Source organism: Castor canadensis, chromosome 15 (assembly GCF_047511655.1).
Source record: "Castor canadensis chromosome 15, mCasCan1.hap1v2, whole genome shotgun sequence".
NCBI classification, from domain to species: Eukaryota; Metazoa; Chordata; class Mammalia; order Rodentia; family Castoridae; genus Castor; species Castor canadensis.
In genome coordinates, this window is record NC_133400.1 from 84,275,335 (window position 1) to 84,293,582 (window position 18,248).

An 18,248-nucleotide genomic window follows, 5' to 3' on the forward strand; every position below is an offset into this window, starting at 1 on the left:
AATTGAACATAACTGAGCAACAAAGATATTCCTTGCTAGACCGTAGATTTTAAAATCAAATATGAAGGATGGAGCTGGTGTAAAATCCAACACTAGAATGATTAGGGAGTTTGATATTTAACACAGAATTCTTAAATTGGTTTTTTGTTTCTTTCTAAGAGGATAGGACAAAAAAGCAGGACTAAGAGACTGAGGCTTCTTGTAGTACGACTTAACAAGGATTGAATGGACAATATAACCTTTTAACAAACAAAATGAATATGTGAAAATTGCTAGTATGGTAGATTTGCTCACTGAAAACTTTGCTCATTTTATCCTTGGAAAAACACACATATTCAAATTTTGTACCATTATAAAAAATAAGAAATATTGTAACGGAGAGACCAAGTACAAGTTTCCTGGCTCTGTCCTGGACTTGTCTGGCCCCACCCTTTTTTTCTGGGTATGTACAGACTTATGTGCATGCTGCTCTTGCTGCATCAAGTGCAGAGAAGAGCGAGCCTTCTACTCACCAGGACTCGTAAGGGCTCCAAGGGCACTGCTTGTGGTAGAGAGAGGGTTTGCATTGGTGCTGGTGGCTGAGGTCTGGGCAGCAGCTGCAGCAGCAGCCAGGGTCGCCAGATTCTGTAATTGTAAAGCATTCATGCCTGTGGAGAGAAGAGAAAAGTTAATTAGCAATATGCCTGACTTTCTCAGTTGCCAAACAAGAAAGAACAGGCTCACAAAATCATCAGGACCACCTGCAAGAGAGTTGCCTTAGACTTGTGTAGTCACCACACCTGAATAGGAACTGGGCTCTCTCTCTCTCTCCTCTGAAGACATCTCCTTAGGTCTTTATGACACCATCTTCTACTCCTGGTAAATGAGCACTAAGAAAGGGCACCTATATTCTACCTAGTACTTCTCTCAGCTCACTGAGACACTTCCTCAACTCACTGGGGCACTTCCTGTCCTAACTCAGGACTCTCTTCACATTGCATCATCTCCATAATCTTAGAGATAACTAGCAAAGTTAAGAGGTCACTCTGTATTGACTAGCCATAGCAGGGCCTCATGGACTGGTAATTTCTACAACTCAACTATCAGCAACAGTGAGATTTGGTTTGGAGGGCTGCAGGAAGAGCTTTAGGATAAACTCCCAATCCCAAAACTCAACAAGTACACATGTTAAATATTATAGAGGAAATTACTCTTCATTGGTTAAATGCTTTTATGTTGAATTGCTAGGTGTTCTAATTCTGGCACTGCCACTTTCCCAGCTGTGTGGGTCAGTCTTTTCATTTTTTGATTAATGAGTGACCACACTAACTGTATCTGACCTTAGAAGGCTGTGAACATAAATAAGATAATGAATGGAAATCACTCTGGCACAATATAAGTATTCAGTAAATCTTAGCTATTATTGTTGTTATCACAATTAAACTTCTCTCTCTAGATTTATCTTAAGTGGGAACTTGAACATGTATCCACAGTAGGAACTCAAAATACAATGAATAGAAATGACAGTACCTCAATATATCTTTATCTGTAAAATATTTGTATTTACATTTTAAAGACTATTCTTAACTAGAATGATTTTCTAACTAGTAAAAAAGTAAGAAAAAATAGAAATGAAAGTTCATGAGCATAATAGGGTGGGATCAGTTGAAAGATCTCAGGCAATGATCTGAGGGTAGGCTTGGGTCTGGTGTCTATGCTATTTGTATTTTCAACATCTTTTCTTTCTTCTTCTATTTTTCAATCCACAGATTCTCTGGATAAAGTTTTTTTTCTTCCATGATTCACTTCACAGTAAGAGAATGTAACAATGCTTCTCTCCTTATATAGAAGAATTCTATATAGAAAGAGATTGGAGTTAAGAAATTGGCTTAATTTCACCTTTTCATGAGGGGCATGCCTCAAATCCAGATGCTTAATAAATGTCTATTAAAAATTTCTAATCTGCCTGAAGAAGAGTAGCCTGATAAATGCTTCAAAATGTGCTGGGAGAGGTAGATGGAGGGGTGAAATAATGTTCCAGCAACATACCTGAGCAAGCCCCAGCCACTGACATGGAGCCCCAGCCTGAGCTTGGCTAGGAGCCTGGCTGCTGATATCTAAGACAGCACTGCTCCCACTGGATCTTCTGTCCTGGAAATACACCCTGATCAGGATGTACTTCTACTCAGATAAAAAGCTCCTGATAGCTTTGTTGACCAATGCACAGTGCATTTTCAAATGACACTCTTAACATCTTCCAGGAGATATCTTTACCTGTTGGTCTAGTGTGAAAGCCAAATACCTGCTTACTTCTTTGGTACAGATCTTAGAAGCAGGACACAAATATTTGTGGAATGTGAATTTCTGTAAGGAAAGTACAGCCTTCCTGCAGCCCTGTTTTATCAAGCAAATGGAAATGGGAATAAAGTCATCTATTGGTGCTTTGGTTCAAGTACCAAATTATGTTATCTTTATGAGAATGTGCTTATTAAGAAGCATTGGTCTTATTTTTCAGTTTTACTTTAGTTAAGTGAAAATGGAAGAAATATGGGAGTTGCGTGATTTTAGTTCAGACTCACTTCAATCCAGTAAAGAACACCAGGGTTGTGAGTAATCTTGCAAGGATTGAGGCACATTTGATCTGTCCCTTCTTGTGACTTATGGTTCCTCTAATGCTTTAGTGATCTTTAATGATGTAAATTAGATGATCAGATATCACTAACAGTTGGCTAGGCATATAAGAAGAGAGTTTAAGCACTGACATTACCTGGCACCTATTAATGAAAGACCCATTATTCTAGGTTCAGGTCAGCGGGTGCTTCTCTGGTACATCTATGACCCTCCCTAAGTGGGACCACAGTATTGCAGCCATAGAGCTAGAAGGAATAACATCCATAGCCTTGCTTAGTCCACTCATGGGGTAGCAAAATTAGGTCCTTGGCCAATGGCTATTCCCAGCAGGAGCAGTCACAGGTAAACATGAGGAGAGTCAAGCTTTCTTCTCCATGTGCCTGTCCTTTTCCTGCCATTCTGGTTTTCCCATAGTGTTCCTTCTGTCCTCTAGTTCCCCATCTGGAGCTCCTTTGCCCTCTTCCTCCTTGTGTTTTGGCCTCCATTTACTTGCTTAAACTTTGTATCTTGGAGAAGTTTAGGAGGGATAGGGAGAGAGTGGAAGAGAAAGGATGGTACAGCATAGGGTTTCAAAAGGAAATGTGGCCATGGCGCTAGAAATAAACTTTGACCTGCTGCTCTCCATGTTCACCTAGAGTGGCCTTGTTAACCTGCAACACACTATGAATAGATGAAAGCTGCCCTGTGAGAGACTTAAGTCCAGTACTACCACATGTTTAAGTCCCGCCTGAGAGACAGTGTTTTGTAATATGGTTTGTTCAGTTTACGGTCCCTGAAGTTCAGGAACTAAATCTGAGATCTCGTGTCCCTTAGTAGCTAAGAACTGAGCTAACTACTAACCATTTTGTAACTAGTACTACAATTCAGCAACTACTTAGTAATTGTGTACTATATCTTTCTCTGCAAATCATTTAAACCTTTCTTAACATGATACCAGAATCTCAGATACCATAGATCATTGCGTTCAGTGACCTGGACCCATGTTGCCTCTTTCTTTTCAACACTGAGTATGATGCAGGCTATTTCCCTCCATATATCTGGAGGCCCACTGATGGGATTTAGGTGCTCCATGAACCCCCTGAAACTTTATTTAAAAAGTGTATGTGAGGCATATGAGCAGAACTTTTTTTGTGTGTGACAGACCTTAGAAGCTGAAAAAGCTCTGACTTACCTAAATAATCTGAAGAAGATACAAGTCCTAGTATCTTCCATTGAATGAGAAGTGAAGCCTGGGGTTGGAACAGTGATTGTGTGATGTGAGGAATCAGGAAGAAATTATAGTTGATACAGAGAACAGAGAAAAAAGAAGGAAAGGAAATGGCTCTTCCATTTAGTACAAAGACAGACAGGCAAAGACAGGCAGGTAGACACACACACACACACACACACACACACACACACACCCACACACACACACACACCCACCCACCCACCCACCCCCCAGAAGCAACCCACAAAACTTTTCCAGCCTTAGCTGCTTTTCCTGGATGCAACTGAAAGAGGGACAATCCCAGCAGAGGTGGGGGTCAGAAAGTAACACAGAGCAGCCCCAGAACTCCAGCAGAACCCAGTCCTCCCCTTGCTGTGGTCTCATGCCAGCCAGGAGAGCAATGAGTGCAAGGCCTTCTCCTCATACCAGCTCCAGTCCACCCTCGCTTAGGACATCCCTGGTCATCATCATCATTCTTTAAGGTTCTGGGGGTTGAACTCAGGGCTTTGTGCTTGCTGGGCAGGTGCTCTACAGCTGAGCCATGATTCTGGTCCTTTTTTGCTGTAGTTATTTTTGAGATAGGGTCTCATTTTTGCTGCAGCCAGCCTGGACCATGATCCTACTTTATGCTTCCCACAGTGGATGCCAGATATACCACAATGCAGTTATTGGTTGAGATGGGGGTCTCAGAATTCTCCCTGCCCTCCCAGGCTGGCCTTAAACAGTGATCCTTCCTATTTCTGCCTCCCAAGTAGCTGGGATTACATGTATTAGCCACCACACTGGGCTTCACCCCTTGTCTTAAAAACCCTACCAATGCCACATGCCCTGTTACACCATGGTAATGATCCTAGGACTAATGGAAGGAAATTTTGACTGATTGTTTCTGAACCCTTCCCTGACAACAGCACACTTCCCTGGTGACTGATGTTTTGGCTTTTCCTATCACAAATGGCATCCACAACCAAGGAACCCTCACGTGGAACGTGGACATCTCACTCACCATCCCCTCTTGCTTATGGGACCTGCTGTTTTGAGAAAAGGCATTGGCTCCATGTAAGGAAACCAGAAGGGGCAGCTGCATGAGAACAGGCTCACACTCCCTTCCTTCTACCCATACCAGACTTTTCTAGAGCACTGTATCACAGTTCTGACCAGTTGCTTCACACCCTCAGCTGCTCAGGTGGGGAGGACTCTCCTTCATGAGCTCCACTTTATTCTTCACTGGGGCCATGCCAACAGTGACTCTTCCACACAGTCTCAGTGTGGGTTTCTGCTTCCGCTTATTTGGACTTCACATGCCTGGTTCCTTTACCTTTTTCCCTCTTCTTTTTTGGCATGTGTGAGTGCTCCTTGCCTCCTTTTCAGCTCCTGTCACAGGAGCCTCCTCATTTTCCAGTTCTCCCCCCACTTTCTCTTTCTTAGCTACTCCTACATAATCACCATGAAAGGGCACCAGACAGAAAGGCGCCCGTCATCCTTCTGGAAGCTGGTTCTGACTTGGCAAATAGCTTTTCTGAGAAGAAAAACTGTAACATTTTATGAAGCACTCTGCTCAGCTGGGCACCCCTCAAACCATGGGCAATAATCTAGGTGACTACACTTGCAAAAACACTTAAGTCTTAGGAAATCTAACAGTGAGCTGCTATCACGATGGCAAAAGGATAAAAAGTTGGGAATGCAGATTCAACTTTTCATTCATTATTTGGGAAAAAAATCCTTCTCAAAATGAAGAAATTATGTACAAAACAGATACACAGCACAATATGCCTACTTGTAACTTAAGATTTAAAAAAATTATTTATAAGGAGAAGAGCATGAAAATTTAATTTAATGTTCACCTTAGGTAATTTTGTATCTTATTGTTCATGGCAATTACCATAAATCTGCATATCAATAAGCAAGAACAGATGCCAGTTGTTACAAGTGCTTGCCAATCAGGTCTGTTAAAAAGTGACAGATGGGTGGTTGTGGAGCATTCTCATAAGGCCTATTAGCACTTTCACAGGAAGTGTCTGTGTGCAGACTGCTGGAGACTCAGGGAAGAACACAGGGTCTTTGTGGGCCTAGGATGCACACTTCATGCTGGGAGCTGCTCCAAATAGAGCTTCTCAGACCTCCCACACATTGCTTTTGTAAATGTCCTCCATCCTCTCCAATTGTGACAGAAGTTCTTAGACAATCTTCTCAGGGAGTAGATTTCACATTGATAAAAAGAGATCTATTTTATTGTTTTAAGTAAATATTTATACTCTACAATTTTATTGTTACTTTAAAATTTAGACCAGATATTTTGGAAGGGAATTACTATTAACTTTACAGAAAATTAGAGTTAAAATGAAGCAGTTTCCCCCTATTCATCAACAGATAATTTCTATTCACCCATAGCTTCAATTCTCTATGTTTTATTTAATAACAATTCCTCATTCTAGAAGGAAACTCTCCTAACAAAGAGAAGCCTACTCCTTAATAAATTGGAATATTTTCGAGAATGAAAGGAGGCATTTTTCTGTTACTACCTCTGAATAGCTTCCTTTTTAGCAGTTTTGGGGCTTTATCTATCCATAGATTTTGGCCCATTAAGCCATTTGTGTAGGTGAATCATTTCAGCTTGTATTTATGCAAACATTCCTGAATTGGCTGCAGCAAATCAGGAATTTTTTTTTTTTTTTGCGGGACTAGGATTAGAACTCAGGGCTTTGTGTTTGCAAAGCAGGTGCTCTACAGCTTGAGCCACACCTCCAGTCTATTTTGCTCTTGTTATTTTGGAGATGGGGACTCACAGACTGTTTTCCTGGGCTGGCCTTGAAACATGATCCTCTAGATCTCAGCCTCCCAGGTAGCTAGGATTATAGGCCTGAGCCACCGTCAACTGGCTTCAGAGCACTGTTTTATAGGCTTCCAGGCAACAGACTCTTCAGGTTTGGGATCAAGGCTGAACTGGACTTGAAATATGGATCCACTAGCTTAGTGACTATGGACAAGTTTATCAACCTTTCTTCTACACCTTAGTTGCCCACCTGTAAAATGTTTTCTAATCCATATTATGACTCTGACTGATGCTGTGGTCTCAAACAATTTATTTAACCATTTCATACTTTCATTTTTCCAACTGCAATATAGTAACAAAGTGGTGATTTTTATCCTTGGCATGCTGCAAGATTGTTACAAGGAGCTAGTTTAGATACAGACTTATGAAATACTATTCTTGTTTTTCCATCACAATGATCTTCTGAAGTATGATGGTTGTTATAAAGAAATTAAGGATACTTTTTCCTTAAAGAAAAATCCAGATTCTTAGCCCAAACTCAGACTCCAAGTTTTCAGATTTCAGACACTCATTGCACAAATGACTATAGTTGAGTGAAAAACAGACAAGCCTTTATTAGAGGTTTAAGAGAGAAAATAAAGTCAGTCAACGTGAAAGAGACACAAAAAATAGGCACAAAAAGATGCGGCTTATTAAGGTTTGGTTCGAAATCCATTTTCTGCTTTTAAACTCCATATTTAGTAAAGATTCCCTTTCACAGAAATCATAAAACACATTGGTAGTTATTTTTAGTTTGAAAGGAAAATGGAAAGATTTTCTGGGGAAAAAAGCAAAGCTGATGTCTCATTAGGTTTTATTGATACAACTACTTGGTAACTTGTCATCTAAAATTTCTGCTTCTTTTTTGGATTTATTTTATTTTCTCCTTAAACAAAAAAATGTTTTACTCATAAATGAACCACTTCAAGACTATAAATCTATAAACCTCAGTCTCCTAAAGGATAGACCATTATTATTATTTTTTTTCTCCAGATCTGGGGATTACATCCAGGTCCTCACACTTGTGCTCTATCAGTCAATCCATATCCCCAGGCCTTTCACTTTTGAGACAGGGTCTCACTAACTTTGCCTGGACAGGCCCCAAACTTGAGATCCTCCTACCTCCCTCCAAGTAGCTGGGATTGTAGACCTCTACCACTGTGCCTGGCTAGACCATTATGTTTGGAGCACTGTTTTGTTCATAGACAAATATTATTGGTTTCCAAAATATTTCACTATCTTTGGTGATAGTGTTCTAAGATGGACTACATAAATTTTATATGTGGAGCTTATTAACATGCCACTATAATGCATAAAAATTACATATGAATTATTGTATATGTGCTTACTCTCACTATGTCAAAATAATCACTCAACAAACATTTTAATATTAGGAGGGGTTGGGGATAAACAACCTCTTGGATTCCTTCTATCTCATTATTATATGGCTTCCACTCTATTTATTACATATGATGTGCTCTATAAGATGTTTTATATTACATACTCCATCTCCAAATTCTCAACAACTCATTTGTGAAGACACTGACCTTAGTTTATATACTGTTTTTTGGCTTATGCATAAAGCTAAAGCCAAATTTCTTAGTTAAAAAATTGGATATTTAGCTTAAGTTCTATTGGGAATGGGATCTAAAATACAAATTTACATATGTCAATTTATAAATTTATTTATTCATACATTCAAGAATAGTAATGAGCACCTCTCAGAGGAGGAAGGGCTGAGTGTATCAGCCACTAACCATGTTCTCCTCGAGCTCACTGTGTGGCTTGGAGCACCAGAGTACAGAGTATTCTGACATACTCATAAAACAAAAAAATGGCTTTAGGAGAGAAGGCATCCCTCTCACATTTAAGGGAGTCAGGAAAGACTTCTGGGAAGTGAGCTATGTTACTAGTCTACCATGATCATTCCATAACGCTAGTGTAGATTAGTAGCCAGGACAAAAGTTAAGCCTTATTTTTGGGACAAGACAAAAAGAAGGGGAGCTCAAATAACTTTCCTTTATTAGGAAAAAAAAATTATCCAAACCACAATGCTTCAAATACTTAAAAAGATGAGATGTGATTATCCATATAAATGAAGGGTGTATTTTTACAGAAATCACCAGGAGCCTTCACATCTACATTTTGAATACGCTAAACATGCAAGATGGATGTCAGACAATGAATTTGATTTCACAGCCAGTGCAGACTTAGTGTGCTGAATTTAACAGGTTAAAGGCTCAAGAAGTAGGCATTTTTGGAAAACTTAGAGTTTTGCAGAATGACTTTAAACTGGCCACGTGCTCCATGGCCCTCATAAAATGACTCCCAGACATCCTTAGTTTTCACATGAGCATACCAAGCATGTAAATGCTAATATCCCGACCTGTGGCTGACATGGCAGAGGTGCACACATTCTAATGAAAAATGACAGGCATTCTGTCCGCTCAGGAAGACACACTGGGCAGCAGCCTCAGACTAGGTGACCCTCTCTGCATAATTCAACTGTGAGAATGAGAGAGCCTGAGGCATCCTTGGAGGAAAACCCTTAATTTTGGATATGGGTGTGTCTACACTATTAAGAAAAGAAACAAATCTCTCATTAGCTGAAAATATTATGAATCTTGGCATTTATTTTTGGAGCTTGCAATTGAAAAATTTTTTTCTTTTAAAACACAGAAACCCCCTTGTATATTTTATTAATCTCTCTCCAGTTCCCTTCACAGATTTGAAAATAAATTAAGTATTCAATGTGATTCTTAGCTCCAAGACCAGTATCCTAAACTGTATTCTTAAATATAATACAATAATTTAACTACTTATCATCTTGAGATATATATTTTTTAATGATCCAAAAACTGTGTTACAGAACAACCTGTCCATGCCAACAGATTTGAAACCCAACATATCATTCATCATTATAATTGTGGGCCAGTGGATACCATCAGACAAGGAGTTATTATTAGTCTGTGGACCACAGAGAAAGCTGGGCTAATGATCATAAAACACATATAGAGAGAAGCCTTATTGGCAGTCTTTTCAGATTTATTCAAAACGAAAACAAGGAAAAAAACCCAAAGATATGCATTTGGAAGAAAAGAAAGAAGTATGGGAAAAGAAGGGATTTTCCTAGTGACAGATAAAGTCTGGCTTTTATTCTGCACACTTAAGGTTCATTTCAGTGATTCACGATGTCCTTAATCAAATCGAACTATGCTTCACTCTAATATGCCGAAAATCTGTCCTTTTCCTTGCCCTCTCTCCCCTACACTTTCAGAACCAAACAAGGAAAAGCTTTCTATTGGTTCCTCCCAGCAGGTTAATGGGCACCTGTGTTCTGATTTCTTGCACATGCTGCCATCCCTGGCCCTGTGCTAAGGTGGGATATCAGCATGGGAGGAGGCACAGTAAGGCTGACCTTTCGCTAATCACTGCACCGCAGTGACTACTGGCCCAGCTCATTACGAAAAGGAATCCTTCAATAAACTGCCTTTCAAAGACAGTCACACTTTGATTTTCCTGAGAACAAAGATTATACTTTCACATAAAAGCTTCTGACACACAATTCTGTCAACTGGGGTACTAAAGTAAAAAAGGCACCTTGTTAATTGTCTGTCATTATCAAGGGACTACAAACTGTATCAAACATAGGCCTGCTATCTTGGCTTTCATTATGGAGGTCAGAACATTTTTATTGACTGCATATTATTAAAATTTTAGAGGGATGTCAATCATTTTGGCTGCACTGGAAATAGGAATCTTGTTGGAAATCCCCCAGTAATCAATCCCATTAAAACAACAACAGAAACCCACAAATGACTAGAGAATATACTATGCAAGAATTTGCAGTTCCTTCATTTCATAAGTGTCACACATGGGGAAAGCAGGTAGGAGAAATGCAAAGATAGGGGAAGCACTTTGGAGCAGTTGATTCCAATTTTAACACCTAAAACAGAAAGCTAGTTCATCTGGTAATTGCTCTTCTGCTTCCTCACTGTTGTCTGAGCCAGCCCCGAATTCAGATGATAGCGTGTGAAAGGAAAGGCATGATTCCTTACTCACCAGCCATTTGCTGAATGCCACTGAATGCACCCAGGTTGCTGGAGGAGGTGGCCTGCTGCAGAAGCTGCAAAGGAACAACATGTGCAAAGTCAGAACAATGTGGAGATGACAGCAAAGTAACTTCCTCATTAAATTGGGGACAAATTCAGCTTCCTTTACATTTATGTAGTTGGCTGTCACTGCCTTTTGATGGACAAAATGTCCCTAGAGTTAAGGCTGTAAATCTATATTAATGTCTACCCTCTACTAAGAAACAGACACTAGGGAAACTCACTAACACTGCTGCCTTAAAACAATTAATCAATTTACTCTTTTTTTTTAACCAGGTGTTAAGTCTATTGAAACCAACATAGTGTGACTAATTATATCTCTCTGTAGTCTAGTAGTTACCATAACTCATCTCTGTCAATCAAGGTCCATCCCTTCCTCTATTCTACCCTGCTTCACAGTTTTCTTTATCTTCCATCAGAAGCATAAGGATTCATTGACTCTCCGACCAACACAGGGATCATTATGATGACTCTACACATAATGTATCTATTCACAGTCATACATTTATAGCCACAACCATATATGGCCAAGAAAATGGTCAGTCATTCTTAAGATGGTCTTCACAGGCAGAGAGAAACATATATATCAAAACATGCTATGTACATTGAAGCTATGTATTATGTTAGAATCTTTTAAAAAATTAATTAGTATGCCTGTGGAAAGTCTGTGTTTTCACCAATAGTTTTCAAAACCACATTCTTCCCTGCTATGTAGAATTAGTAGATGCCACAAGGCAAAGGCATGTGGCTCTAATTCCAAAGAGCTCCTGTTCTTGGTGCAACTTAGTTGAAATGTAGGTTAATTTAGATGCTACTCTAAGACTTTGACTAGATGAATGGGCATTCTTTTTGGTAAGACAGACTAACACAAATACAGTTTGTACATGGAGAAGCATATAATTATTTCCCATATTACAACATACATGGCTACCAAAACATATAAATTTACCAAATTTATTGTCAAAATGTTGTCATGACCCTGTGAGCTTAGGATAAGGTGAATTTACTATTTTAGAAACAGCTTTCAGAATGTTTTTGTGGCTGTGTAAAACATGAAGTAGAACACTGTTGTTCTTGTGGGTAAGTACAGGTCTCCTCAATTTAATGAAAACAACTCTAAAATTGAATCTAACTAGAAAAATTATGCTTTTACTGACATTAAAGCATCAAAAACAGTGACATATTCGTGACTGATTAAACCTAAATTTCAGCTACAATAGTATCATGAGCCTTAGTATTTATAAACACTAAGAAAATGTCAGTTATGTTCACTCATCCCTCTCAGCTTCTTAGAATATATTACGTAGTTATTCTGTGCATGCGCATACATAGGCTGTCACACACAGAGGTAAAACAGTGAGGAAGAGGCATGGGAAAACCTAGGGATTATCCATTTTAATACAGAAACACCTTATTTTGTTATGTTTTGTTGAATTTCCCATTCTCTTGTGCTTACAAGGTATAGCCCTCTCTTCACATTATGTATTTTTAAAAGCTAAAATCATAAAATTAGTTTTGAAGATATTTGAGGAATTAATAACACCTGTTGAGACAGGTGTAAATATTTGGAGTATTATGAAACCATCACCAAGGATTATTTACATGGATAACCAATCTTTTGTGAGACAGGCTCTGAATGCATGGCTCAACACAGAGATAGGGAATGCCTTAATGGTCAAGAGCCCTTTCAGAGAAAGGACTTGTAGGTACAAGGGGCAGAACAAACGTGTTTCAGAAAGAACTGATGTCCAGAAGAGGAGAAAAACCTAGTAAAATTTTTGTAAGTGAGGCTGAGATTAATTCATTCTTTCAGGTACTGAGATAATTTGCAGATGTGGTAAGAGAAACATACACCAGAGATTTCTGTGGACTGTACAGTATAAGAGATGTGCAGAATTCTGAGGCACAGGTGTCTTGGTTCTAAGAGTAAAGTGAAGCAGGAAGCTGAACTCTTACTAAGTGTGAAAAGGTGAGCATAATGTCAATCTGATACATATAATAAAACTGAGAAAGTCTATAAATACTTGAACAGCACTAATTTGTGATGAACATATTGTTAAGCTATTTTTTTTTTTTTAGCAATACTGCTGTTTAAACTCAAGGTCTCATACTTGCTAGGCAGGCGCTCTACCACTTTAGCCACACCTCCAGCCCTTTTTGCTCCGGTTATTTTGGAGATAGGGTCTTGCTTTTTACTTGGCCTGGCCTGGAACCACAATCCTTCCCATCTCAGCATCTCACGTAGCTTGGATGACAGGCATGAGCCACTGGCTCTTGGCTTCATTTCTTTCTTTAAACAAAATTTCTAGATAGATAGACCAGGAAAAAGATATGGCAGAGTATATACAGATTTTGCAAGATATTTGACAAAATCTCTCATGGTATCATAAGGGTAACATGGAGAAATGGCTAGAATGTGACAGTAAACTTGATCAAAGCATGGGTTAATAACTCAGAAGGAAACAGGAAAAGCACGTTTTTTCACTCATTGACCAATTCTGTATTTAAAAGCTATTACATGCAGATCCCTGCTGGGTACTGGAGGTGGGCTGGGTATGGAGAGGAAGGTGGTCCAGATCTCACTCAGAGAGTCCTCAAGAAGCAACACAGCAAAGGGGCGAGAACACGCACCACCGAAATCTTATGGCCACTAGCAGCAGTGTGATCTTAGGTAAAAGTAATTAACCTTTTGAAGCCCCCCTTTTCTCATGTGTACATTAAGCAGGATAATCTCACCTTTCAAGGAAATAGGGACGGCTGCCTTAAAAACAGTACAGTTTTTGCTACAAGTGAAGCTAATGGATTATTTAATCCTGAGAAGGATAGTTCAATGTAAAATGACAGAATTGGGACACAGTGTGCACGTGTGTACACTCACTCACTCTTAGGCTGGCATAAGAGGCCCAACCTCAATGCGGGCAGAGAAGCATGGTTTAGCAGTAGTTCAAGTAAAAATAAAAACAGCATTGTTCACTGCTCCTATGTCACATCAGAATGGTTACTACAAATGCCACTCTCAAGCTACAAAGATACCTGAAAGGCCACCCTAAGAGTCACTACTCTGTCCTTATTAGATCTTATTAAAAGAGCTGTCTTAAATTCTGTCCTCTGTTTTTCAATAAAGACGTTAACAAAGTGAGATAAAAACACAAAGGAAATGCAAGAAAGCCAATGCTTGGAAACCATGAAATCTAAAGGATGGCTCAAAGAACTGGGTCTGTTTGGCCTGAAATAGGACCTAATAACTTTGGTTTCACATGAAGTAAGGAGTATTTGATTTCATCAACACAGTGCATTTCCACCAGGAAGACCTAGGATGACAAACTCAAACTTCTAGGAAATTGCAGCTGAGGTCTTGACAGGGCACCTAGCAACTTGCCAGCTAGTAAGTTCTCAGCCAGCTGCCTCAGAATCATTAGATAACCAGCTATCAAGAATCTCTTACATAACCCAGGCTTTGAAACACTGGTTACAAGTTTAGCATATGGGACTTTGCTCAGCCTATATCAGGTTGGAATTAAAATTAGGCAAAAGTCATATGCTAATCAATTTAACCTGGAAAAATCTTTTGTATAAATCCTGATTTCAATAATTCCTGAGACTCAAAATGTATGGAAAATGTATACTTAAAAAGTAGCTTTTGGGAGTTTCTGGGTTGTGTTCCTCTCCTTCACGGGGACCATACTTGACCAACTTTCTCCCGCACTTACCGCCAGGTACTGTGGGGTAAGTCCGCCAAGCCCTGTCAGGTTCCCCCAGGTGGCAGTGTTGAGCTGTTGCATCTGCTGTGCAAGCTGCTGTTGGAGGCGCCTTTGCTCTTTGTCCTTCTGAGTGTCAGCAAACTTCACCACAATAGGTGAAGAGCAGCCCTGTGGTTAGACACATTGGAAAGTGAAGAGGAAGTTACAGCCTGGTTGAACCCTTTCACGATAGTCAGCATTGGATCTATCTTTCTTAACTATCTTGGAGCATGGAATGGTCTGGAATGATTTAAAAGTGGTTTGATATTCCTTCTTCTCTTTGCATGGTACCATCAACAGAAAATTCCAGATAGTGGCATTGATTTCTTTGGGGGACTGATAGTTGGTGAAGCCATTTGTTTTTTTTGCTCTAATTATATTAAACTGCCTCTCCTTCTCTCCTCATGTGTGTTCCTTCAGCTTTCCAGGCCTTTCTTTGAGACAAAGACCTTATCTTTAATTAAGCTTCACAGTTCACTTGCCTTAAAGATAGTCTTCTCTTTTGTATGTCTGCATATTTCCACATATTAGCAGAGTACAAAGCCAGGGAGAAACTGCAATGGGAACGAAAATGTCTCATCCATTCATTTTTATTGTTTATTCTTTCCAAGTTCTGGGATTACAGGTATATACAACCACATCAGGCTCAGTTATATATTACTGAACACTGGAACTACGGGAATAATTTGATCCTAAAATAATAGGGAGAATGGGTTTCATTTTAGGAACATGGATGAAGGATGGAGATATTCGGAAAACATAGGCACTGACAAAAGTTGACTGTTCACATGTTTTCAGAAAGGTCTCTCTTCTTCCTTCCATGTTATATCTATTCTAACCCAAATCCCTACAGCAAACCAAAAAAGCCCACATTCTAGTCAGAAATACAGTTTAAATAGCAGAAGGAGGATTCTACTTGGTTACTCTCCCTAATAAATCTAACCATTCTAGCAGCTTCTTTCATTTGAATTTCCTTTAAAAGGCAAGGAGTAAGAATGGTGAGAAAGAAATGGTTCAAATTCATATGGATGCATTCATTTTTGAGGTAGATACAATCTTCAGGGATAATAACCAGCTAATACCTCAAACACCATCCTCCTTTCCAAAGTACCTATGAAAGGTCTGCCACTTGGTAGGAACTCAGCAGGTACATACCCTCCTGACCCCCCTTTTCTCCTAGGTATGGCTTGGCTCCACAGTCCATCACCAGTGAAGCTGTTATATGTTGCTGAGGTAAAAAGAAGCACTTCCACCCATGTGATTAAATAAAAACTTCTGTTGAAACTCAGGATGATAATACACCACTTTTCTGTTCTCTCAGAAATGCTATACTGCTATTTAAATGACTTTCTCTTTTCATTTCCTTTGAGCCATTTTCCTTTCTTCTAAAAAACAAACTTGCATTTTTCTTTATCACGTGGGTGCTTACTGAGGATGCAGCATGAGGCCATTAGGTCTGCTATTTTAAGAGTAAGAAAGGTAAGGTGACCATTTTGGTGGTGGCAGAACTTTCAGTCTATGAATCTTCAGCTTTGGCAGGGCAGAGTCACTGTACAGAATGCTACATGTCAGTGAACTGCGTAAAAATAATGTTCTGTCATTAAAAGATTCTCTAGTTCAGTTTTCTTTATCTGCTCTGTATTTCACTTTATCATTTTTTTTGAAAGAGAGCAAAATAGTGTGAAGATGGAAATTGTGGAGAGGGGCTTTGCATGGAAAAGGGTCGCTACTGCTGGCATCAAGTGCACCCATGACAAATGACAGCAGCTCCGCCTAAAAGACATTTACTTGCTTTTTCTTCCTTAAATACTAAAAGAGACATAAAGGCAGAAAATTAGATCAATGAGACGGCTTTAAAAATGGCTAATTTATATCACAAAAGAGAAAAACAAGTAGGCTGAGTGTGGAGGACAGTAGGGAAATAGAAAATACAATATAAAATTGTTTTAAAGGTTTATTCTTCTAATATTCACATCAATTAAAATTAGATACTACATCTCAGTTAAAGATAAGTGCCAGAGTCTTGAAAATAGTGTAATTAGTTAAAAAAACCCAACAACTTGAGTTGTATAATTATAATGTAACTGCATAATATATAATCTTCTGTTTAAATGTCAATTTAAAAAATTAAACTGTCTGAGAACCCCTCTGCTTAAGTGTGGATGTCCAGTTGTTAAAACAATTATACCAAGTTTGACTTTCTCATAATAGAGATATTAATAATAAAGGGTCAAGAATTTCCTCAGAATTAGTAAACTCCATCCCCTCTAACCCTTTCTTTCCATTATGAAAGCCTCATGTTTCTTAGTTTTGGTTCATGCCCAGTTCTGCCTTATATCTCCAGCACTTCCTTGTTACATAGGAGACCCAGACTCCTCCAACATTCTCTCTGTCCCCACTTGGGGACTCTTCAGTGAAGGGAACGCTACATTTGTAACAGGGCTGGAAGAATTTACGTTATAAAGTTATCTAAAAGAAGACTAATTTGGATATAAATACCTTGATTATAGGAAACGGAAATAATTAAGAATGAAACGCATATATGGCAGAGACAAATTCTGGTAAAGACTGTTTTTCCCTAATGGCACTTTCATTTTAATCTCCAAGCTGAAAAACAGCTGGAAATTCACAGTAACAGAGTAGCCTTAGAGAAAAAGGGAGCCAAAACTTTATCATACATGTGATTGCATGTTATACAAGACTGAATTCCTAGATATGTTAAATCCTGCTGATTATTTCCTATCATGGCTGATTTTCACCTGAGCGTGCCTTCAGGTAGGGGGTGGGATTGTCTTAAAAATGCATTGCACTGAAAGGAAAACACATTGATTATATAATATATGATAGGAATATCAAAGTCAAAATGAATATTCAAAAAAGACAATAGGCTTTGCAATGCTGATGTCACAATTCAGAAAAGTACAGTAAACACTTAATGACAATGCCATGCACACTCCTTTCCCTCCCTTCCACCCACCTCCTGATTCATTATAAAAAAGTTGCCACAGAACATGACGCATAATGATCACTTAGCTCCCAGCATGCTTTGGGAGATGCAGCATTGCAAAAAACAAAAACAAACAAACAAACAAAAAAACCCAACAAACCAAACCAAACAAAAAAAATAAAACCCCAACAAAAAGGGGTCAAAAAGAAGCTCAAACAGTATATTTTTGCACATTAAATAAAACTGAAACTATCTTTTTTCCCAAATATGAAAACATAGTTTTAGATAACACCACAAGGCCACCACCTCCAGAGATCACCCATACACAAAGATACAGTGTACATAATACAGCAGCACATGCACTCCCAATTGATTCTATCAGACGATACAGAGTAAGTAATGGCGTATCAGTTTTGGAATATTTTTGTGCAAAATTCTGAAGGCCATGACCCAAATCACAGACTAAAAGTATAAAGCCACCTATCTACACTTGTAGGTGTATATCCACACCAGTGTATTTACCTTTCCCTCAAGTCACTATCTCTCATGAGGAGACAAGATTTGAGCCGTTATGTTTCTTTGTTATTGCTCATTTTTAAGTAAGGAAACAAATCTAGTTTTTCAGGGGACTCTCATATAAATTAGCATCTCACTGTTATGTAAGCGAAGTATTAACTTTCTTCAATGTTTTTGACATGCAAAACCACCATTCTGTTTAACTAGATTTCAGATAACTTCACCCTGTATTAAGAAAAGAACTTTGTGACTCAGTATAGGGCAAACAGCAATTTGGGGTTAGGGCTCTTAGGACTTAATCCAT

At 38.9% G+C, this 18,248-nt stretch overlaps 1 protein-coding gene across 33 annotated transcripts in view; it reads right to left on the reverse strand.

The window, feature by feature from the left end:
* The window catches only part of Celf2 (CUGBP Elav-like family member 2), an 808,044-nt gene that overhangs the window by 47,795 nt on the left and 742,001 nt on the right, over positions 1 to 18,248 (reverse strand). For all 33 annotated transcript variants that reach the window (XM_074056689.1, XM_074056688.1, XM_074056690.1 and 30 more), the window contains 3 exons: positions 14,452 to 14,610; positions 10,692 to 10,755; positions 513 to 647 (listed from right to left, as the gene is read on the reverse strand). In XM_074056689.1, the coding sequence (XP_073912790.1) occupies positions 513 to 647; positions 10,692 to 10,755; positions 14,452 to 14,610 (358 nt within the window). The remainder of the gene's footprint in view (positions 1 to 512; positions 648 to 10,691; positions 10,756 to 14,451; positions 14,611 to 18,248) is intronic.